Source organism: Ranitomeya imitator, chromosome 6, assembly GCF_032444005.1.
Source record: "Ranitomeya imitator isolate aRanImi1 chromosome 6, aRanImi1.pri, whole genome shotgun sequence".
NCBI lineage: Eukaryota > Metazoa > Chordata > Amphibia > Anura > Dendrobatidae > Ranitomeya > Ranitomeya imitator.
This window is the reverse complement of record NC_091287.1, coordinates 283,996,374-284,021,937: the sequence shown is the minus strand read 5'-3', so window position 1 is coordinate 284,021,937 and position 25,564 is coordinate 283,996,374. Positions and strand designations below refer to the sequence as shown.

Below are 25,564 nucleotides of genomic sequence, written 5' to 3'. Positions count from 1 at the left end.
TCAAATGTGAAGACCTCGGAGAAGAGTTTTCCAATATTACATGTCCTGTTTACACACTGTGACAACCTTAGATATTTTTTAGCTTTTGAAGTGCTATACTTCCCGTGAAAGCAACCTTCAAAATACTCTATCAAAGCTGAACTTAAGGGTATGTTCACACAGTGGCTTTTATGTTGGAAAACTCTAGAGTGTACTTTCAAGACTTGGGTCATGTTTGTCTCTGCAAAATAAGGATTGTGGGGTTGTATGTATACAGTAAGTTAACTGATCACACTGTTAAATGAAATAAGACTGGCCCAGAACTTTCACAATCCCCAATAAGGTTTTATTTAGAGCACCAATCCAGCATTTATTTTCATTCTACTGTTAGAGTGGTCCCACTAATCTAAGTTCTCTGCCTTCAGCATTATACTTACAAGCCACCTTCTTCAGCTGTTCACGACACCGCTCCTGTCCTGATCTGCCATCTTGTGACTGCAACTTCTAACTGACTGAAAACCAGAGGTAACGGTCACAAACTCTCAGTATAAGTCTATCAGAGCCTTGTTCTGACTGTCATAGACTTACGTTAAGTAATAACTTCCGGCTCGCCGAACAAACATAGGAACAATCCTGCAGGTCACAAAACACAGAAGACTGATCAGAGCGGCACCGATAGCAGATGATGACGGCGGCTGGTGAGTATAATACTAGGGACAGAGAACTTAGATTAGTGACACCACTCCAGAGGTAAAATAAAAAAAAAGCTGGAGTGGTGCTTTACTGATCCAGAGACTCCACAATGAGAAGCAGCAATTGTGACTAGTTTATTTTTCAATAGTAAGCTAACTGAGATGTGAAAACCTGCAATACCTGGGCACAATTTCAGCTCTCTACAATGGTGCTCCCAAAACTTTGTTCAGTTCAAATGATTAGGGCTTATTTATTAGATGAGATGGAAAGAGAGGACGACAACAGAAAAAATGACTACCATTTTCTTAGTATAAAAACCAAAGGCTGCAATCCGATTTGTTACTTTGACTACCTGTACAGATTGCAAATGCCATGTCTACTTCAAAGATAGAGAAAGTTCTTTAACAGGATTGGGAGAGTAGCAAGCAATAGACAGAACATTATATGGCTACAATCACATTTTTGTTTCAACTGTCAGTTCCATTTTTAGGAACAGACAAATGCAATTAATGCCCCAAAAGGGTGTTTGGCATAACTGATACAAATATAGGAAGAGGGACCCCATTGATTATTATGGGGTCTGTCTGGATTCTATTACACTGTATGTCAGTTTTTAGAATGGAAAAAAAGGTCTGCATAATATGCTTTTTATTCTGTTCTGAAAAGGAACAATTAAAAATAAGAGCTTGTGCACATAAACAATTATATTGTAGGAGTGCTATCCATGGTTTCCATGTATAGTCTTGTACCCATGATATTCTATGGGGCTGTGCACATATTCATTTTTTTCCTCAGACCAAGTGGTCTAAGCAAAAAATCAGAGACATGTCCAATTTTAATCCGAGCGTCGGACCAAAATTGACAATGTAAGTCTATGGCTCTGTGAAAAACATCAGACCGCATTTGGATGCCAGATTGGAGAGGGTGTAGAAACTTTTTTTTTCCTCTCAACCTCCGAGAAAAACTGATACCACTCTGATCAAACTCTCATCAGCGTCTGATCGGAATAAAAGGACTGTTTTCTTGGATTAAGAGAAAAGAGTCATGTGCAGCTATGCTAACCCAGATAATCCCATAAAAATCAATGAGGTCCCTTTCTTCAAATTTGCATCAATTATACAATCCATCTAATCTGAATACTGTGTTTGTCTGTTGGCCACAAAACAGTGAGACAAACAGAATGTCCAGACAGAAGTGGGAACATAGCCTAAAGGTCCCGTTACACTAAACGACTTACCAACGATCACGACCAGCGATACGACCTGGCCGTGATCGTTGGTAAGTCGTTGTGTGGTCGCTGGGGAGCTGTCACACAGACAGCTCTCCTAGCGACCAACGATCAGGGAAAAGACTTCGGCATCGTTGAAACTGTCTTCAACGATGCCGAAGTCCCCGGGTAACCAGGGTAAATATTGGGTTACTAAGCGCAGGGCCGCGCTTAGTAACCCGATATTTACCCTGGTTACCATTGTAAAAGTAAAAAAAAAAAAAGTACATACTCACATTCCGTTGTCTGTCACGTCCCCCGGCGTCAGCTTCCTGCACTAACTGTGTCAGCGCCGGCCGGCCGTAAAGCAGAGCATAGCGGTGATGTCACCGCTGTGCTCTGCTTTACGGCTGGCGCTGACACAGTGGCCCTGCGCTTAGTAACCCGATGTTTACCCTGGTTACCCGGGGACCTCGGCATCGTTGGTCGCTGGAGAGCTGTCTGTGTGACAGCTCTCCAGCGACCACACAGCGACGCTGCAGCGATCGGCATCGTTGTCTTTATCGCTGCAGTGTCGCTTAATGTGACGGTACCTTAAGAGTCCCCATACAGATTAGATAGCTGTCAGCTAAACAAACGTTCATGGGACATTTATTTCTTGACACCTGCAAACACAGGGTCAACCAAGCGGTGCTGTGTTCTCTAAAGGTACCGTCACACTCAGCGACGCTGCAGCGATATAGACAACGAGCCTATCTAAACTAGATTGCTGGAGCATCGCTGTTTAGGTCGCTGTAGAGACGTCAAACATAGCAACTCCAGAACGATGCAGGAGCGATCCAAGTGACGTAACGGCGACTCACTTCTCGTTCTCGCTGGTTGTTAGCTCCATGTCAAACAGCCAGAGTGTACCGATCCGACACACACCTAGGGGCCAGATTTTATGTGGATATTGTGCATTTTTGTTGCAAAATTGATGCGTATTTTGTGCGGATTTTCTGCGTTTTTTACCCCTGCGGATTTCTATATGGAAGGGGTCAGAAACGCTGCAGATCCACACAAAAGAAGAGGCATGCTACTTCTTTTGATCAGCAGCGGTTTTCATGCGGATTTTTCAGCACCATCAGCAAGCATTTTTTTTTCTATTGATTTACATTGTACTGTAAATCACTTTGCGGAACTGCAGCGTTTCTGAGCGGAAAAATCCGCTGCGGATCCGCACTAATTCCGCATCGTGTGCACACAGCCTTACTTTATCATTGCAGTAATCACGGAAGTGTATCTGCACATTTGTTTCACTTTGTTTGTGCTTTACCTTCTTGCATTGTAAATATGGAAGTTCAAATAAATAGCAAAAGGCCAAAAAAGGTTAATATCTTAGGTTTTCTTTGGCCCTGATTAAAAAAAACACTTATTTGTAACCATCACAAATGGATTTTGCATAAAACGCATGTGAAATTCCGTACAAGCGAGATGAACAAGAAAAATCTTCATTGTAGCCAAAATGTGCACAATATTCTATATAAAAATGTATTGAACACTAATTCTGCAACTGTATTGGAAATGAATTCTTGAGCCTTTTCCTTTTCTCTTGAATTATAGAAGGCCTGCGGATCTTCTCTGTGAAGCATCCAGCAGTAGTCCCCCATCATATTCACGTTCCATCTACCTTGGTATTGTCATCTCCTTGATATCCTGATGAAATCTTTCTCCCTGCTGTTCGCTAACAGCACCAATGTTTTTAAGAAAGTAATAGCATGGGTACTTCATGTAATCTCCTTGCTGCACAAGGAACAAAGAGATAACTTTCAGTTCAACACATATTGATCCTTGCAGTTACAGTGCCTATGAAAGTATTTGGCTCCCTGGAACTTTTCAACCTTTTCCCACATATCATGCTTCAAACATAAAGATACCAAATGTAAATTTTTGCTGAAGAATCAACAACAAGTGGAACACAATTGTGAAGTTGAACGAAATATATTGGTTATTTTAAATTTTTGTGGAAATTCAAAAACTGAAAAGTGGGACGTGCAATATTATTCGGCCCCTTTACTTTCAGTGCAGCAAACTCACACTAGAAGTTCATTGTGGATCTCTGAATGATCTAATGTTGTCCTAAATGCCTAATGATGATAAATACCATCCACCTGTGTGTAATCCAGTCTCCGTATACATGCACCTGCTCTGTGATAGTCTCAGGACTCTGTTTGAAGCACAGAGAGCATCATGAAGACCAAGGAACACAACAGGCGGGTGATACTGTTGTGAAGTTTAAAGCCGGATTTGGATTCAAAATGATTTCCAAAACTTTAAACATCCCAAGGAGCACTGTGCAAGCGATCATATTGAAATGGAAGGAGTAAACTTTCATCTCAAACAAGGAGAAGACTGATCAGAGATGCAGCCAAGAGGCCCATGATCACTCTGGATGAACTACAGACGTCGACAGCTGAGGTGGGAAAGTCTGTCCAAAGGACAACAATCAGTCGTACACTGCACAAATCTGGCAAGAAGATAGCCATTTCTCAAAAATATCCATAAAAAGTGTATTTTAAAGTTTGCAACTAGCCATCTGGGAGACACATCAAACATGTGGTAGAAGGTGCTCTGGTCAGATGAAACCAAAATTGAACTTTTTGGCAACAATGCCAAACTATATGTTTGGCGTAAAGGCAACACAGCTCATCACCCTGAACACACCATTGCCACTGACAAACATTGTGGTGGCAGCATCATGGTTTGGGCCTGTTTTTCTTCAGTAGGGACAGGGAAGATGGTTAGAATTGATGGGAGGATGGATGGAGCCAAATACAGGACCATTCTTGAAGAAAACCTGTTGGAGTCTGCAAAAGACCTGAGACTGGGATGGAGATTTGACTTTCAACAAGACAATGATCCCAAACATAAAGCAAAATCTGCAAATGGAATGGTTCACAAATAAATATATCCAGGTGTTAGAATGGCCAAGTCAAAGTCCAGACCTCAATCCAATCGAGAATCTGTGGAAAGAGCTGAAAACTGCTGTTCACAAGCGATCTCCATCAAACCTCACTGAGCTCAAGCTGTTTGCCAAGGAAGAAAGGGCAAGAATTTTAGTCTCTAGATGTACAAAACTGATAGAGACATACCCCAAGCGACTTGCAGCTATAATCGCAGCAAAAGGTGGCACAATAAAGTATTAAGTTAAAGGGGCAGAATGATATTGCATGCCCCACTTTTCAGTTTTTGAATTTCCACAAAAATTTAAAACATCCAATAAATTTCGTTTAACTTCACAATTGTGTTCCAGTTGTTGTTGATTTTTCACCAAACATTTACATTTGGTATCTTTATGTTTGAAGCATGATATGTGGGAAAAGGTTGAAAAGTTCCAGGGAGCCGAATACTTTCGCAAGGCACTGTACTTTCCTTGAGATAAAGTTTAAATTTTCATAGCTTTCCTTCAAGTGTACCGAATGCCCTACAGGCACTAAAGCATACTGTGCATTTACTTATATCTAGTGTCCATTTGTTTTTGGCTTTCTGTATTATACATGGCAGAGCGTGGATAATTTTTTGCCCTCTTTTGGATCATTGTGCAGTGGCACAGCTTTCAGACTTTTTGAATGAAGCAATAAAGAGTCTTCACTCGCTCACATTGTACTCAATGTTACATTTTTCCATCAGCCCAGGAACATCACTGCAATACACTAGGACACCTTATGGAAAGAATTTGTTTTCTCTTCATCTGTATTATGAAAAACAGGTACCAGGAGATAGCAAGTTATTTTCCCTTTAGTCTAGACTCTAGAGCCTAAAAGTTCTGCAGAATGTTTTGGAAGGTCCATATTCCTGACTAAGTCATTTAATTTGAGCTGTGAAAAAAGCTGTGGCATTTTGGGACTAGAGTAAAAGTCTTCGTCAGAATCCTGCTCTTCATGTTCTGAATCAGATGTATCTTCAAATTTCTCCAGAGATGAAGGGACAGGTATTCCTGGATCGGGAGGCACAGGGCAAATTGCTTTTTTGTAAGGTTCAATCCCTCCACGTTGCACATACAAAAGTAGCAGTATCACTATGATTTAGCAGTGTCATTAACCCATTTCTGCCATCGGACGGAACAGTATGTCCTATGGCAGAACCCCCACTTTGATGTACAAGAGGCGCAGGCAGAATCGCGATCCGCCCACGCCCATTAAATAGTTAAATGCCGCTATCAAACTCTTGACAGTGGCATTTAACAAGCGCCATTGGGCCGGAAATATGAGCATCGCTGAGCGCCGTCATGTGATCGGGGGTCAGAGATGCGTCGGCATGACAACCAAAGGTCTCCTGAAGACCTTTGTGGTTGTTGATGCCAGATTGCTGTGAGCCCCACCCTGTGGTCGTCCCTCATAGCAATGCTGTAATTCAGCTACATAGGAGTGATCTAAGCATCGCTCCTATGTAGCAGAGGCGATCAGGCTATGCCAGCTTCTAGCCTCTCATGGAGGCTATTGAAACATGGCAGAAGTAAAAAAAAAAGGTTTAAAAAAATATGAAAAAAAATAAAAAAATATAAAAGGTCAAATCACGCCCCTTTCGCCCCATTCAAAATAAAACAATAAAAACATACACATATTCGGTATCGCTGCATTCAGATTTGCCTGATCTATCAATAAAAATGATTAACCTGATCGCTAAACGACGTAGCGAGAAAAAAATTCAAAACAACAGAATTACTATTTTTGGTCGCTGCGACATTGCATTGAAAGGTAATAACAGGTGATCAAAAGAATGTATTTGCACCAGAATGTTATAATTAAAAACATCATCTCAGCACGCAAAAATAAGCCCTCACCCAACCCGAGATCCCGAAAAATGTAGACGCTATGGGTCTCGGAAATTTGAGCCATTTTTTTTTTCTTTTAGCAAAGTTTGGAATTTTTTTTTAACCCCTGAACTCGTAATGACCTGGAGAATCATAATGGTAGGTCAGTTTTAGTTTTTACTGTTTCCTAGTACACAACATGGTAAAACCAATGGTGTCTTTCAAAAGTACAACTCGTCCCGCAAAAAATAAGCCCTCACATGGTCCCATTGACGAAAAAATAAAAAAGTTATGGCTCTGGGAGCGAAAAACGAAAACGCAAAACCGAAAAAAGCTCCGGTCATTAAGGGGTTAAGATCGCAGGCACGCCAAAACGAAAGCTGTCTTTCATCCCTTCAGACCACTGTCATAGTTCTTCTACACACACAACACACTACATTTGGAGGCCACGACTTGTCCTGATTACCTAGTTTTACACCAAGGTACACATAACACACTTTTCTGTGAAGTGGAGTGTTCTTTCCTTGTATAAAACATTTGCAAATGTAGCAAACGTTGTCAGGTGAATTATGCCCCCCTTGTAGGCATTTTGATCACGTTGTTAAAAGCACAAGCTCAATGCACCTCAACCACTAAATACTGAAAGGAATCGTGGTAAGCAGCACACCACCACACTCTTATGATCTCGGTCTAAAAACAATATCTGCCTTTGCTCCCCATAATAACCAATCACAACGCAGCTTTCATTTCCCATACTGCTGAGGTAAAATGAAATATATGCTATGATTGGGTCCTATGGACATTATCACATTCTTTGGAAGTTGGGTTAAACAAATATTCCCTGCCCACAATAGCCAATCGCAGCACAGCGCCCATTAATTTTTTTACTAATCTAATGGCACCAAAGTCATCCACCATAGGTCACATAAGGGGTCAAAGTATGGTGCAAGAAAAATCCTAATGGAGTCAGCATTTGTGAAAAAAAACTGGATGTGATGGATTTTTTTTTTACATATTTACTGAGTTCAGAGATCAAAACTATATAAAAATCACCTTTTACTTTTCAAACAATTGTACCCTTGCAGACATGTGTAGTTCGTGTTGAATGGTCAATATCTTCATAACGTATTTGATGACACAAATGAATTATTATATACCGTAGTTCCCATCAAATCAAATGCCATTCTAAGGTCAGATGTACTTTATTAGTAAAAAGAAAATGTATGATTTCATCTACAATAAAATTCATTTTTAGTAAAATGGATGTTAATTTTCTAGCTTGTTATTTTAGATGGGATTGTTGGCCGCATTGCAATCCCTTACGGTTGGGGCATCCGTGCCAATAATCAAAAGATTTGTTGTAACTTGTTACCTTATCTATTTTAAGGAAATCGAGCGTAATTAAGTCTGCTTCACTAGTGTCTCACCGTTTTCCCTTTTGTGCTGTGTGATTGATCACACATTTTATATTTCTATATTTAGGCTTCTATTTTGAAGATGGCAATCAGACTTCTTTATATGGAAACCCTCTGACAGTTAATAACATGTTCAGCCTTCACACACTAATTTTATGAAAAAAGTTTTAGGCTTTAAGTAAAAGCGAACGTGACAATAATAAAAAGACTGAGTCTCAAAGCAATTAATATGTAATATTAAAGGGGTTTTCTAGGAATGATTTTGTTCTTCTTCAGTCTCCCACTGTGTGAAAATGAAAAACCGAGCTTTACACGCCTTCCTCTGCTCCAGCATCTGCTCTTCACCGCTGCTGTCAGTCTTTGTTGACATGCTGCAGTGGTGAACTCATGTCAACTGCTGTGCATCCAATCACTGGGCTCATGGGCTCAGCTGCTATCAATAAAACCCAGTGATTGTCTGCAGATCTGTCGCCCTCACTCATCATTACAGCCTATCAACAAAGACCCAAGACAGCACAAGAGCAGGGGATGGTAAGTAATGATCAGCTTGTTATTTTCACCTAGTACAGGCTTATTAATTAAAAAATAATAGTTCCTGGAAATCCTTTTTAATATTACATATTAATAGCATTGAATCTCAGATTCTATTCATCATTGTCATAACCTCTTTTCCAGGATTTCACAAACTTCCATTGTTTTACGATGTACAGTATAAAGATCATTGTTATTTATTACTGCAGTAAAAGTCTCATTATTTAGCAATCCACATTATAAAAATCTTGCCATTTATTAAACTGACCACAGGGAAGATCCTAGCAATTACGGACATACTGTGTCCTCAAGAGTAAAGGTACCTTCACACATAACGATTTTGTTAACGATATCGTTGCTTTTTGTGACGTAGCAACAATATCGTTAACGAAATCGTTATGCGTGACAGCGACCAACGATCAGGCCCCTGCTGGGAGATCGTTGGTCGCTGGGAATGACCAGGACTTTTTTTTTGGTCGCTGATCACCCGCTGTCATCGCTGGATCGGCGTGTGTGACGCCGATCCAGCGATGTCTTCACTGGTAACCAGGGTAAACATCGGGTTACTAAGCGCAGGGCCGCGCTTAGTAACCCGATGTTTCCCCTGGTTACCATTGTAAAAGTAAAAAAAAAACAAACAGTACATACTTACATTTCGGTGTCTGTCCCCCGGCGTCAGCTTCCCTGCACTGTGTCAGCGCTGGCCGGCCGTAAAGCAGAGCACAGCGGTGACGTCCGCTTTAAATGCCAAATTAAATTATAGGCACAAATCTAACACAGGATATTTAACTCATATAACCGCACTGGAATAAAAAGTGTTATTCCAGATCTAACTTGACATTCGTCAGTAGCTTGTGCAATGTTAAAGGCTCCCATATACAGCTCTGTCAAAAATGTTGAGACGCCCGCAAAAAAATTCAGTTTCTCTGATTTTTCTCTTTCTAGGTATATTTTTGAGTAAAATGTAAATTATTATTTTATTCTATAAACGTCTGAGAACATGTTTCCGAATTTCCAAGCAATACATTTAGTTTTTTTTTTTTAAATTATATAATAATAATAATAATAATAATAATAATAATAATAAATGGTCAAAATGTAAAAAAAAAAACAGTGCTTTCAGACCTCAAATAATGCAAAGAAAACAAGTTTAGAATCATTTAGAAACAACAAAACTAATGTTTTAACTCAGGAAGAGTTCAGAAATCAATATTTTGTGTAATAACCATGATTTTTAATCACAGCTTTCATGCGTCTTGGCATGCTTTCCACCAGTCTTTCACACTGCTTCTGGCGCAAAAATGTAAGCAGTTCTTTGTTTGCTGGCTTGTGACGCTCCATCATCCTCTTGATTACATTCCAGAGGTTTTCAATGGGGTTCAGGTCTGGAGATTGGGCTGCCCATGACAAGGTTCTGATGTGGTGGTCTCTTAATTTTTGCCAGAGCTGTATGTGTCATAGCTGAAAGTGCTCATTTGCCTATGAGCGATTTCTCCTGACTACACATAAATGTTTGTCTAAACTGAATGTTCACATGTGTTCAAAGGGGATAACAGAGATAGCCTCTGCAAGACAGCTTATCTCCAAAATAACAAAAGGGTCAGGTGTTAATTTTCAAATTTCTCCACCAACATCATTTGTCAGAGGAGGATTGAGAGACCCTCCTACACACTAAACTTTTAGACTTTGAAAAAGCCTATTTACATGCGAAACGGCCATAGGTTGTTCTGGGATACAATTCTTCCCATGTACTTGCTATACTTGAATAAGTAGTGGGTAAGTGCTGTGGATTACATTTTGTGAAATTGGATTACTGCTGCTATTTGTCTATTCCACCTCCCAAAAAGAGTAAAAGAAAGTGATAAAAATACCATTTATACACCAAAATTGCACCCAAACCCACTTTGCTCTACTAGGGTGTCCTGCACAAACAAAGCTCTCACACAGCTCTATCTTTGATTGTAGTGATTCAAAAATACTTGATTGTTCAAAAATAGTGTAATTATTGTGCAACACAGAAAAACATGAAAAACATAAATAACCCATACTGTTGTAATTGTAACTACCCGCATATAGTGAATACAGCTACTATGCAATTTATTCTATATAATGAGCACAAAAACAACACCTTTGAAAATATGCAAAAACAAACAAAATCAAAAGATTTAGCATGGTTAAAAACCCCATCTCCAAACAAAAATTACCAAAGGTCATACAGCATAATATATTATGCAACCCAAAATGATTATATGTACAAATACAACTCAACCTGCAAAATATATTGCCTTTTTTATGTCTGTGATGATGAAAACAAAAGTTATGATTTTTGCAAATTAAAAAAAAAAATTATATAAATAAAACAAGAAATAAAAATAAAGAATAAAATTAGGCCATGTCCTTAAAGAGGTAAAGGATGATATATGTGAAACTAAGCAGCCAGACAACTAAGGATTTAGTTTTATTTGCTCTGGGTTACATAGCAAGCTATTCCTGCATGTCTACCAGAGGAGACAGTGACCCCAATAATTCCAACATACAATAATTACACATAAAATATGAAGAGAATCATTTGTAGACACTACTGGCTACTCGCTGTAACTACAAAAAGTGATTGTGTGGACTCCATGTCAATATACAGAGAATATATGTTTCTACACACATACACAGGTGAAAAAATGAAAATTAAACATTTTTAATTATGCTTTTTTCCCTTTGTAATTTATATGATAATTTGTCCTTGCTCGGGAGCTTGGAACAGTTATTAAAATTCACTGAAGAAAGAGAAAATGAGAACTGTACATTTTGTACACAAATTAACAGGACAGGATAGTTCTAACTTGAAGCTATAGGTGTTGATTATATTTGCTGTGTAAGTGTGCTGAGGGAAAATAATACAAATTCAATAGATTACTTTGAAAAAGGGAGTCAATATTTTCACCCTTAAGGAAGGAAGCATAATCTCATGGAGTCCCCATACACAAATGACTAATGTCAGCCAAACCCACCGATAGCGACAGGGGGCCTATTGAGATGATTGCTGTGTGAGATAAGGAACATATATATATATATATATACACATTCATGACCGTAAGTGTTAAGTGTTGGCACCCTTGAAATTGTTCCAGAAAATCATTTATTTTTCCCAGAACGGTATTGCAATTACACGTTTTGCTATGCACGTTTATTTTCTATCTGTGTGTTGGAACCAAAAAAACAGGAAGAAAGGCAAATTGGACATAATTTCACACAAAACCCCCAAAATGGGCCAGATAAAATTGTTCGCACCTTTCCAAAATTGTGGGTAAACAACTTTGTTTCAAGCATGTGATGCTCGTTCAAACTCACCTGTGGCAAGTAATGGGCATAGGTAATATGAAAATCACACCTGAAAGCAGATAAAAAGGGGAAAAGTTGATGCAATCTTTTCAAGGAACCCAAAATGGGCAGAACAAAATTGTTGGCACCCTCAATTTAATATTTGGTTGCACACCCTTTGGGATAAATATCTGCAATAAATCACTTCCTATAACCATCAAACAAGCTTCTTACACCTCTTAACTGGAATTTTCTTTTGCAAATTGCTCCAGGTCTCTTAGATTTGAACAATGCCTTATCCCAACAGCAATTTTAAGATCTCTCCACAAGTGTTTTATGGGTTTAGATCCGGACTCAATGCTAACTACGGCTACTTTCACACTAGCATCGTGCACTGCAAGTCGCAATGCGTCGTTTTGCAGAAAAAAACGCATCCTGCAAAGTTGTCTGCAGGATGCGTTTTTTCTCCATAGGCGTGTATTAGCGACGCATTGCGACGCATTGCCACGCATCGCAACCGTCGTGCGACGGTTGTGTTGTGTTCTGGCGAACCGTCCGAACAAAAAAACGTTGCTTGCAACGTTTCTTTGAGCGTCATGTCCGCCATTTCTGACCGCTCATGCGTGGCCGGAACTTCGCCCCCACCTCCCCGCAACTCACAATGGGGCAGCGGATGCGCTGGAAAAATGCATCTGCTGCCCCCGTTGTGTGGCGCTTCCACAGTATGCGTCGGTACGTCGGCCTGACGCACTGCGACGGGCCCGAGTACGACGCTAGTGTGAAAGCAGCCTACTTCAGAACTCTCCAGTGCTTTGTTTCCATCCATTTCTGGGTGCTTCTTGGGACCCGTAGAAGCTCACCAGAGCGAAACAATCGTCATCATTGGAACCTCAGGTTCTCCCTGCTATATCCTGCTTTTTTAACATGAAACCTCAATAAAGGAAAGACTTTTTGCACAGATGGTGAGTGCTCGTTTTCTTGTTTATTGCACTATTGCAGATATCTTTTTCTGTTTTCTACGAGCACCCAATTCGGTAGTGGCAAATATAACGCTCAGCTGCCTGAAGGTGGAGCACAGGTGTGTCGGAGCTGATTGTGCGTCTTACTTTTTTCTTTTGATTTTTTCTGCTTCTTAAAGTATGTTTGGGTCATTGTCCTGCTGGAATATATATGAGCTAGGATGCAAACTCAGCTTTCGGACACTGAGCATTACATTGTGACCCAAAATTCTTTGGTAAGCTTCAGATTTCATGATGCCTTGCACACAGTCAAGGCACTCAGTGCGAAAATTGGCAAAACAACCCTAAAACATCTTTGAACTTCCACCATATTTGACTGTAGGTACTGTGTTCTTTTTTTTGTAGGCCTCGTTCTGTTTTTGCTAAACAGTAGAATGATGAGCTTTATCAAACAGCTCTATCTTGGTCTAAACTGTCACTCATCTGACACTTTCCTAGAAGGATTTTAGATTACTTACATACATTTTGGCAAGCTGCAGTCTAGTTTTTTCATGTCTCTGTGTTAGCAGTGGGGTGCTCCTGGGTCTCCTGCCATAGCATTTCATTTCATTCAAATGTTGATGGATAGTTCATGCTGACACTGATGCACCGTGGACCTGCAGGAGAGCTCTGATTTCAGGTTTGATTTTCATATTGCCCACACCTGTTACTTGCCACAGGTGAGTTTGAATGAGTATCACATGCTTGAAACAAAGTTGTTTACCAAAAATTTTAGAAAGGAGCCAGCAATTGTGTTTGGCCCATTTTGGGGGTTTAGTGTGAAATTCTGTCCAATTTTTCTTTTTTTTTCAATTTATTTTTGTGTTGTTACAATATGCACAAAAGAAATAATCATGTGAATAACAAAGAACGTGCAATCAATTTCTGAGAGAAATACTTCATTTTCTGGAACAATTTCAGGGGTTCCAACACTTTCGTCCAAGATTGTATACTGTAAATTTACCATTGATGCAGATATGGTATTCATGCTTTCTCAATTTTTTAAATAGAACATGGTTATAGAGTTGGCCATTTTATCTTAGTTGTTTTAACAACATATTCAAAGATTAGCTTTTCAGCCGACCTCTGATGATGGGAAAACAAATCAGAAACGACTCATTGACTTCTATAAGAGAGTGTTCTGGGCATATTCTGTGACCTTTGCTTTAAGATGGCCTTACATATTAGACGTGTATTGGTTGAACCCACTAATTTCAGTGGGACTGACTATCCATTTAATGTGGGGATATCTTGGCTCTTCCCCCCAATGTGAGGAGACATAAGGTTTAAACAGCTGAACTACAAATGCCCAATCCTTTTATTCGCAGAGAAATAAGCCACTGACTGAGGTGTCTGGCAGCAGTTTACTCCCTTTATCTACTGAGATCACATGCTTGATCGGCCAAGCAGAGTGCGCAGTTGATTGGATGGGTTAGTGGGGAAAGTGGATGGTTTATTGAAAGTTCGACTATCAGTTATCTAATGTGCATGATCAGTATTCAATGATAAATAAGAGATTGTTCAGTGTGCTTACACAGGATAACGTCTTGCCATGAATAAATATGTTTTGGTCAAGCTAAAAGATCATTTTTCACAATGAACAAAGGTTTTGCTTGTTCATTGGTTGATCTATAGCTTGTTTACACTACATGATTATCGGGAACTGAGTGTTCACGTTCGTTCAGCATAATCGTGCAGTATAAATTTTCCTTTAGCGTGACAGCAATACACTGAACAATATCACTTGTGCAACATGTGTGTGACTTGCTGTCGCGTGACTATTTTACAAATCTGATTTTGCTGTAAATAAAACAGGCAAGTTGCAGATAAAATTTCATATAAGTTGCATGTCGAGTTTGATTTTCAGTAAAGTGGAATAATTTGTGACTCAGTGTCACAGTTTGTGGCAGGTTGCAACGCGACACCGCAGCATGTCATTACATCCAATGTTTCAGTGTGTCGCTGTGATTTTAGTGTTCGGTGACACATGTTGGCGAATAGCTAGCTATAGCCTAAAAGTATTGTAGAACTATAATTCTAATGCCAACTAAAGCCAGTGTCCCAAGTGGAAAGTGTAATGTACAGTACCATACTCAACACCTGTGTGGGGAAAACATAATAAAAGCATCTTCTTAATGTAACCAGGGTAGACACAGAAAGCAGAAAGTCCAAGTAAAATAAAATCCAGCTCACCGTGATTACATCTTGAGGGTGTTCAAAACCGGGAAGCGCCTTGTCAAGGCATGGAAAATGCAAAATGAAGAGACTCCAGCTCCACAAACACTGATTCTTTATTCACATAAGTAATTTGGAGAACATACACAGTCAGCGATACCAATTCACATGACCCGCATCAACGCGTTTCAGATGTCTGCGCACCCTTAATCGTGAACATGTATCGCTGTTAGTGTATATCTTCTGAATTGCTTATGTGAATAAAGAATCACAGTTCATGGAGCTGGAGTCTCTTCATTTTGCATTCCGCGTAAAATACCCGTCTATGCCTACTCGTTATTTAATACCTTTTCATTGTGCAAACAATATAGAAGAGAATGTGCACCAGTTAATACGTGCTATGACATCTATTAGCTCATGCTCCGACATACCATCTAATACACAATAGGAAGTGTTGTAGATGTCATGAGGCCAGATAACCATCTTTGCACCAATGTTATGGACACCTCCTGATAGAGAATATATCACATTTGATTTGGGCTCTGGATACAGATACAGTATTTACCTTGCTTTGGCTACACATATATTTTATTAGATCTGGTGCTACCTGTTGCTGTGACAGTTAAAAGCTTGTCACATAACGGCTGTCTTCTTTTTTACAAACACATAAAAGATGAATGCTTGGCTGTACAAATAGACATGCTTGTCAATGATCATCCCTGCATGGAGCATCAACGACTCGGCAGACTTGGCATGGGTTTCCGGCTTGACAAGTCTCATGCGCAATTATTTATTCTGCCTATTTGTCACTTTATGCTGCTTGGATTATAAATCCACTAATCTGTGGCATAAGGATGGCTTGCACAAATGTGAAATCAAACCGCAATCCATTACTTCACCTACTATCAATGAACATTGTCTGTGTGCTTGTTATCTATCACAGGGTTCTCCAGACCATGCCATGGTATCACTAATTGGCAATCAGACTTTGCCTGGCTTCTCACACATCTTCACAGCTTCTCTATAGGAGGTCCTAGGAGCGGCTGACACCTCAGTGGTGTGTTGCTTACTGTTGCTGATTGCATTCCCGTCAGTACATTGCCTCTATATATGTCTACTTGACAACATCTCAGTAGGTTCTTACATTTGATCTACAGAAGTAGATTTGACAGATTTGAAGTCCTGGGCTAGAAATATTTAAGCCATTAAAAGTAGACACAAGTTTTGTCTTTTGTACAGTCCTGGTTCTTGCAATTTTTGCTATGTATTTTTTCAGCTCATTTATGAAGTACTCTGATTCAATTGGCACTAGTGTTGAGCATTCCGATACCGCAAGTATCGGGTATCGGAATTCCGATACCGAGTTCCGATACTTTTGTGGTATCGGGAATCGGTATCGGATCCATATTAATGTGTAAAATAAAGAATTAAAATAAAAAATATTGATATACTTACCTCTCCGGAGGCCCCTGGACATCACCGCTGGTAACCGGCAACCTTCTTTGCTTAAAATGAGCGCGTTTAGAGCCTTCCATGATGTCACGGCTTCTGATTGGTCGCGTGCCGCTCATGTGACCGCCATGCGACCAATCACAAGCCGCGACGTCATTCTCAGGCCCTAAACTCCTCATTCTAGGAATTTAGGACCTGAGAATGACGTCGCGGCTTGTGATTGGTCGCGTGGCGGTCACATGAGCGGCACGCGATATCAATATTTTTTATTTTAATTCTTTATTTTACACATTAATATGGATCCCAGGGCCTGAAGGAGAGTTTCCTCTCCTTCAGACCCTGGGAACCATCAGGATACCTTCCGATACTTGGTGTCCCATTGACTTGTATTGGTATCGGGTATTATTATTATTATTTATTGTTATAGCGCCATTTATTCCATGGCGCTTTACATGTGAGGAGGGGTATACATAATGAAAACAAGTACAATAATCTTAAACAATACAAGTCATAACTGGTACAGGAGGAATGAGGACCCTGCCCGCGAGGGCAGGGTCCTAATTCCTCCTGTACCAGTTATGACTTGTATTGTTTAAGACGATACTTTTCGGGTATCGGCCGATACTATCCGATACCGATACTTTCAAGTATCGGACGGTATCGCTCAACACTAATTGGCACCCACACTATGCAGGAATTGCAAATCGGCTTTTTACTTGAGGCAATAGTTTACCAATCTAAACAGCTTTTAAATGACTAGGGCTAATTTAGATACAGGAAAAATATATCTCTGCACCGTGTTAGTTAATAAAAAATATATAAAAAATTGAGAGTCTTCAGTGGTTGGTACCTATTAATGGCTAACTGAAAAGACGATGGTAATAAATAGCAAGCTTCTGAGACTACTCTTCAAGTCCACAAGCCTGATGAAGGGTGCCTGAGTAATCTGGAAAGCTGCTACTTGTTACCATCAGTTAGCCATTAAAAGGTATCAACCACTGAGGACCCTCACTTTTTTAAATATTTTTCTAGTGGTATTTTATTAATTTATCATTGATCGCTCCTTTACGCGAACAAAAAAATTTCATGTGTTGTCAGCACATCCCCTGGGCTATACAGGCTTCTGCCGGTCACTTCTAATGGAAACTAGGTGAGGTAGAGAAATAGCTGATAGCAATTAATGAATCATATTAATACAATTAAACGATCACTGATCGACTTGCTGTGTCAGTGATTGGTCCTGGCTACCGGCAATAAATTTAACCAAGTGAAAGCAGATTTATTGGTACTGCAATTATTAACCCCGACTGCCATAATTGATGCTTGGAATACTTGCACATGCCAGGCTGACAAGTAGTTCATTGTGCCTATTTTAGTGTTTGCACTTATAAACAGACCTTTCGTGGAAGTGTGAAATCCTATGTTGGCGCTTGAACCATAAGTTTTTATTACACCTCTTTCCCTAGGATTTAGCACCTTTACCTATAAGTGTGGTAATTCTTGACACAAAATGTGCCACCTTTCCAAATTAGGGCAGCAATGAAATGTCCTAGAAACGAAGCCAATAAATTCTTCTTAAATATCTTCCCTTTGAATGGACATTAATTAAAGCCTATCAACACAAGGAAAATTGTCGAAGTTTTCGACAATTTTTTCAGAGATAAAAAATATCAATGGGAATACTGGGAGTGAGTATATGAAGATATAATTATGCTTTTTATGTTGTTTTATATTATTGAATATACAATAAGCAAAATCTTTAAAAAGAAATAATATTTTTAACACTCATTGCAATCAATTATGCATCGAAGAAACGCCAGACCCAAAAATAGCTATTTACATCTCCCCTGGTAAGAAGAAAAACTTCCCTTTTCACTTTTTAAATTTCCTTTCAGTTACCTTTTTGACAATAACAACTCCTTCTTGCGTCTCCTTGTCCGTGATGATTTGAAACATGTTGTGTTCATCTCCATCAATGATTTTGTATTCTGTCTCTGCATTCACACCTTCATCTGCATCATTAGCTTTGATTCTGCCAATTGCAGAACCCACAGGGGAAGACTCGGGGGCCCGAAATTGATAGGTACCTGGAGAATGAGGAATAGAAGCTTTCAAAAATGTTTTAATGGTCCCTTCACAAAGCTTCAGAAAATATTACGGTATTTGAATAGACTTGTGACAAAAAGACCGCAAACAGATTAAAGCAACAGAAGTAGTAGAGCAATGAACGCATTACTGGAATCAGGGGAATCAGGCAAGAATCAGAAATAATTTTTTTATTTTTGTGATACAACTAACATTTCCCTATGTAGTTGTGCAGGCTTTGTGCAGCAAATAAGAAAACAAGTTCTGTTCTTTGTAAGTTGCATTTAATGAAGCATCAAGAGACGAGCCGGTCTGGATATTGACATGGGCTGTCTGAAGAAGAAGCACTGTACAAAACTTTCCAATATTTTATAATATTTGTATATTTTATCACTTGCAAGCTTCTAAGGCAACCACGATATGTATGTACCACGCATATATCAGGGAACTGAACTGGTCGGATTTGCATTTCACAGTCACTGACATGAAGTAGAATGGCCTATCTTATGCATAGTAAAGCCACATGAATGACTAACTTCTACACTAACTTTGTGCCTGACATTTGACTAGCTACCACCACATGCCTATTTTTTACTGCATCATCCTAAATTCACCCCAAAAATCCAACCCAGGCATAACTGAAGTTTTAAAACATGTGTTGCTCAATGTTATACAGTAGTGTGAAAAAGAGCTTTCCCCCTTCCTGATTTCCTATTCTTTTGCATGTTTGTCATACTTAAATGTTTCAGATCACCAAACAAATGTAAATATCAGACAAAGATAACACAAGTAAATACAATACACAATTTTTAAATCAATGTCTTTATTATTAGGGGGAAGAGAAATCCAAACCTGGAGGGCCTGTGTGAAAATGTGATTGCCTCCTAAATCTAATAACTGGTTGAGTCACCCTTAGCAGCAACTGCAATCAAGCCTTTGCCATAACTGGTAATGAGTCTTTTACAACACTCTGGAAGAATTTTGGCCCACTCATGACCTTTTTAAGGTCATGTCACAGCATCTCAATGGGATTAAGGTCATAGCTTTGACTATGCCACTCCAAAGTCTTAATTTTGGTTTTCTTAAGCCATTTAGAGGTGGACTTTCTGGTGTGTTTTTGTTTATTGTCCTGCTGCATACCCCAGTGCGTTTCAGCTTGAAGTTACAAACAGATGGACGGACATTCTCCTTCAGGATTTTTTGGTAGACAGCAGAGTTCATGACTCCATTTACCCCAGCAAGTCTTCCAGGTCCTGAAGGAGCAAAACAGCCACAGACAATCAAACTACAACCACCATAGTTTACTGATGGTATGATGTTGCTTTTCTGAAATGCTGTGTTACTTCTACACCAGATGTAATGGGACATACACCTTCCAAAAAGTTAAACTTTTGCCTCATCAGTCCAGAGAGTATTCTCCCAAATGTTTTGGTGATCATCAAGATGTTTTCTGGCAAAACTGAGCTTTTATGTTCTTTTTGCTTAGCAGTGGTTTTTGTCTTGGAACTCTGCCATGCAGGCCATTTTGCCAAGTCACTTTCTTATTGCAGAGTCATAAACACTGACTATAACTGAGGCAAGTAAGGCCTGCAGTTCTTTGGATGTTGCGGTGTGGTGTTTTGTAACCTCTTCGATGAGTTGTTGCTGCGCTCTTGAGGTAATTTTGGTCGGCCGGCTACTCCTCAGAAGGTTCACCACTGTTCCATGTTTTCGCCATTTGTGGATGATGGCTATCACTGTGGTTCACTGGAGTCTCAAAGCTTTACAAATGGCTTTATAACCTTTTCCATACTGATCGATCTCAATTGCTTTGTTTCTTATTTGTTCCTGTATTTCTTTGGATTGCCGCATGACATCTAGCTTTTGATGATACTTGGTCTACTTCACTTTGTCAGGCAGTTCCTATTTAAATGATTTCTTGATTGAGAACAGGTGTGGAAGTAATCAGGCCTGGGTGTGGCTAGGGAAAGTGAACTTAGCTTACCAAAGATGTGATTAACCACAGTTAATTTATGTTTTAATGGTGGGGAGAAGTCATCTTTTCACTCAGGGCCCTTTAGGTTTTGTCTAATATTTAAATTTGTTTTGTGATCTGGCACATTTAAGTGTGACAAACATGCAAAAGAATGAGAAATCAGGAAGGGGCAAACACTTTTTCACACCACTGTATCTATATTCTACATCAAATTTAATTTATTTTTTATGTCATTAACTGCCATTTGCATTGAATAAAAAAAAAAGTTTACAGTCCTTCATAACTTTGCTATGTGAGAGATATCAGAGAATAGCTTTATGGATGGGCAGTATGCACTGTACTTTACTAAAACGTGACAGCCTCATAAGCATTTATATTGGATCGTGAAATGCAGATGTGTCAAGTGATTTGGCAAAGGTATGCTCTTAATGAGGGAAGGAGGTTGTTGGCCAAAATCTATTGATACATGACCCCATCCATCCTCCCTTCAATATGGTGCACTCGTCCTGTTCCCTTTGCAGAAAGGCACCCCCAAAGTATGATGTTTCCCACACCATGCTTCATGGTTGGGAAGGTATTCTTGAGGTTGTATTCCTCCTTCTTCCTCCAAACATGGCGAGTGGAGTTGATACCAAAAAGTTTTATTTTTGTCTTATCTGACCACAAACTTCAAACGTGCCTGGACATGTGCTGGCATGAGCAGGGGGACCTTGTGTGCCCTGCAGGATTTTAATCCATGACGGCGTAGTGTGTTACTAACAGTAAGAAACATCCTTACTCCACGAGGCAAGATCTTGCATGAAGCCCCAGACCGTGGAAGAGTGACAGTCAAAATGTGTTTCTTCCATTTTCTAATAATTGCACCTACAGTTGTTGCCTTCTCACCAACTGCTTTCCTATGGTCTTATAGCCCATCCCAGCTCTGTGTAGGTCTACAATTTTGTCACTAGTGTCCTTAGACAGCTCTTTGGTCTTGGAAATGGTGGAGAGGTTGGAGTATGAATGAATGATTGAGTGTGTGGACAGATGTCTTATATACACGTAACGAGTGTAACGCTCGCACCCAGACTGGTCGGAGGTGTGGCTCCACTGGACCACAGACCAGACTTCCTTGGAAGGGGCGTAACTAATTAGCTTCCTAGATATTCGCTGGAGCGTCCGATGGTGAGGTCAGACTTGTGCAATAGGAAGCTACCAGGTACCACTCCAAGGTGGAGTCTGACCGTGGATGCTGATCCCACTGGGGGACAAGACACAGGCAGGCACGGCTGTGACACTGGCTGAGGGCCGGGTACGGCAGAGGCCCTGACGGGCAGACCGGCTTGACGGAGATGCAGGCTGGCAGACGGGCACGGCTGGCACTCTGGCACTGGCACTCTGGCAGACAGGCCTGATACTCTGGTAGGAACTGGTATACAGGTGGGTGTATGGAAACAGGTAAGAACCTGTTCAGACTGGATGATATAAAGAAACAGGTAGAGACCTGTACGACAAGTTGCTGAACAGAGGTAGAGCAAGAGCAGATGCAAAGCAGAATCACAGGAGGCGGAGTAAGAGCAGGAAGGAGAAGACGGAGCTAAGAGCAGAGAAGGAAGAGCTAAGAACAGAGGAGAAGGCAGAGCTAAGAGCAGAGAAGGAGAAGACAGAGCTAAGAACAGAGAAGGCAGAGCTAAGAGCAGAGAAGAAGGCAGAGCCAAGAGCAGAGATGCTGGAGGCGGAGCCGAGAGCTGAGATGCTGGAGGCAGAGCCAAGAGCAGAGACGCTGGAGGCGGAGCCAAGAGCAGAGATGCTGGAGGCGGAGCCAAGAGCAGAGACGCTGTGGCGGAGCCAAGAGCGGAGACGCTGGAGGCAGAGCTAAAAGCAGAGATGCTGGAGGCAGAGCCAAGAGCGGAGATGCTGGAGGCGGAGCCAGGAGCAAAGAGGCTATGGCGGAGCCAAGAGCGGAGACGCTGGAGGCAGAGCCAAGAGCGGATACGCTGGAAGCAGAGCCAAAAGCAGAGATGCTGGAGGCAGAGCCAAGAGCGGAGATGCTGGAGGCGGAGCCAAGAGCGGAGACGCTGGAGCCAGAGCAAGGAGCAAAGATGCTGGAGGTGGAGCCAAGAGCCAGAACCACAGGAAGCAATGCCAAGAGCCAGAACCGCAGAAGTCAATGCCAAGAGTCAGAAGGCAGGGAACCACAGGTAGTGGTGAGCAAAGCAGAGAAGCACAGAACCACAGTGTAATGGCGAACAGAGCAGAGAGATGCAGAGCCACAGACAGTGGTGAACAGAGCAGAAAGATAAGGCAGAGGTACACACAGCAGAGTGGGAAATGACAAATGACAAAGAAGGAGCAGGAACAGACATAGACCAGAGTACAGACAGGAACGGAAACGTATACACAAACGGATCGCAGATGAAGGCCTGCAAATTGCAGCCCTCAGAGACAGAGACAGACACGACCTGGCAGCTCAGGAGCAAATGCTAACTGAGGGAAAAAGTTTGCACAGGCATCCTCCAATGGGTGAGGATGCCTTAAGTATCAGAGGCCAGGGACACCTTAGGGAGGTGCACACAGTCTCAATAAGAATCCAGAGTTGCTGGCGTCGCCCCCCTATGCACACAGCCAGGAAGTGTACACAGAGTAAGTGGCCATGGAGCACACGGCATGGAGCCAGCAGCAGACAGATCTCACAGCATGGCACTGGGTGAGTGAGTTGATATAATAGGCAGGTGGGGGATGGAAGGCCATGCAGTGATGCTGGCAGGGTTGTTACAGTGAGCTCAAACAGGTGCAATTAATACAGGTAATGAGTGCAGACTAGGAGGGCTTCTTAAAGAAAATCTAACAGGTCTGTGAGAGCCAGAATTCTTGCTGGTCGGTGGGCGACCAAATTCTTATTTCATGCAATAAAATGCAATTTAATTATTTAAAAATCTTTAAATGTGATTTTCTTGTCTTTATTTTTAGATTCTGTCCCTAACAGTTGAAGCGTACCTATGATAAAAATTACAGACCTCTCCATTCTTTGTAGGTGGGAAAACTTGCAAAATCGTCAGTGTATCAAATACTTATTTCCCCCACTGTATATATTAATATTGATATTGACATTTTATTTTAAGAGCATCATTAATTCCATGGTGCTGTGCATTTAAAGAGCTCTTGCATAGGAAATACAATACTTCCACTTTACAACACTGCATTTTCTTGATGGAGGTAGGTGAACCTACCTGGAGGCTACGTATAAATGTTCAGATACCGTTAATATCTATGTGAGAATATGTGAGAACATATGCTGTGAGAGGATTGTTGAGAAGAGGTTGAGAAGAGACATCAGGTTGGGAGTCTCAAGGCCCCATACACATTAGGCTAGCGTCAGCTGAAACTGACGATATTGATGGGTACGATCACAGTCTAAGGTGTATGAGGATCCTGACAGATGATGTTGGAGAAGTAAATGATCTAGTATATCTGTGGATCTTTTAATTTCCTAAGAGATATGCTCGCAGTGGCTCTCTCATAAATACAGGATAGCTCTGCAGAGCGAGCACTCCTGTGTATGGGACAGTTGATCAAGATAACTGTCAGACGAACAATTCACCAAATCAACATTTGGCCGACAGCTGTATAATGTGTGTGGGGGCTTTATAGCAGCCAGGAGTGAATAACCCACCCATTTACTTTGAACTTTCATGTGTTTTTTTATGAAGACCTAAGCTAGTTCTACACTCATCTGGTAACAACTTGTTTTGGAGAACATAAAGTCTGAACACAAGCTGCCCGATCCTTATCTCCCCAATATTATCAGTCCCCAGAGATTTGGGTGGTCTGTACACACAAAAGATGGTCAGCCAGTCTCGGTATGGACAACAATGTTTTAATTTGCATGGGGTCTTCAGAGTTCACCCATCTGCTCGTTTTGTGTTGCTACCCCATTGTAATTCATGCATATTTTTTTTTATTCGCAATAACCACAATCTTGGTCACAATAAAGGTGCAGATGATTATTTGTGTGCCTCCTCTTTGTTCTTTTGTATGCATCATTTCTTGAAATAAAACTAGCTTTCCACTGTACTAGATGCCCAAAAAACACAATTGTCTCTTTCTGCCGGGGACGCAGCATGTGAGAACGCATGTGGAGAAAGAAGCAGCTTTACACAATAGGTTCCAATTCTGAATGAATCAGCCTAAGATATTTCAGCACGTAAATTTTTAAAAACGTTCTTAACATTTTTACACAGTACAAAAATGGCAATGCACAGGGTAAATGCAACAGCATGGCCTATTTTCTACATAGCAAATGTTTCCTGGCCAATAATCCCAAACGTCTGATTGGGTTACATTGAAAAATATTCTTTTGTGAGTTTTAGCAAACATTACAGATGTAATGGACAGCCTAGGGCTAGACAGAGGACATTTGAAATATTGACTCCATTTTTATTCCATAATGCAATTACAGCACTTTTGTGAGGCTTTCCTTCTAGGACTTTTGTTTTATGGTATTGCTCCCTGACAAACAGTGGGCGTTGAAAGACAGATGCTACACTGTGATGAACTCCGAGAATAAAATAAGTGAAAGCTTCAGAGATTTGAAATGCACGCCAAAGAAAATGTGTAAAGATACATTCATTTCAAACATGATTACATTTCATGGTTAAAGGAATCACAAATAGTTTCTCAAAGGAATAAACGTTAGGCGCTCTTGTTCAGGGTAAGAGCAGACGCCGTTCAATTCCAAACAAAGACATTATCCTTCACATCGACATATAGGATATACGGAATTCAAAATATCCCGGTAAAGCCGGAAGGCTGAAAAATCTGCCAGCAAAATAAATCAAAATGCTCTGCAGAGCAACATTTAATGCTATTTTCATCCCTACGGGTTTAAAAATGTGAGGAAACCGTTTCTCTGCCTTAGTTCTTATTTTTCCGTAATCTGGAGCAGCTCAGAAGAAAATAAACAGTAAA

The 25,564-nt window shown here is 40.6% G+C and overlaps 1 protein-coding gene across 3 annotated transcripts in view; it reads right to left on the bottom strand.

The window, feature by feature from the left end:
* The window catches only part of LOC138642455 (cadherin-6-like), a 474,683-nt gene that overhangs the window by 67,471 nt on the left and 381,648 nt on the right, over nucleotides 1-25,564 (bottom strand). For all 3 annotated transcript variants that reach the window (XM_069730611.1, XM_069730610.1, XM_069730612.1), the window contains one exon: nucleotides 18,457-18,644. In XM_069730611.1, the coding sequence (XP_069586712.1) occupies nucleotides 18,457-18,644 (188 nt within the window). The remainder of the gene's footprint in view (nucleotides 1-18,456; nucleotides 18,645-25,564) is intronic.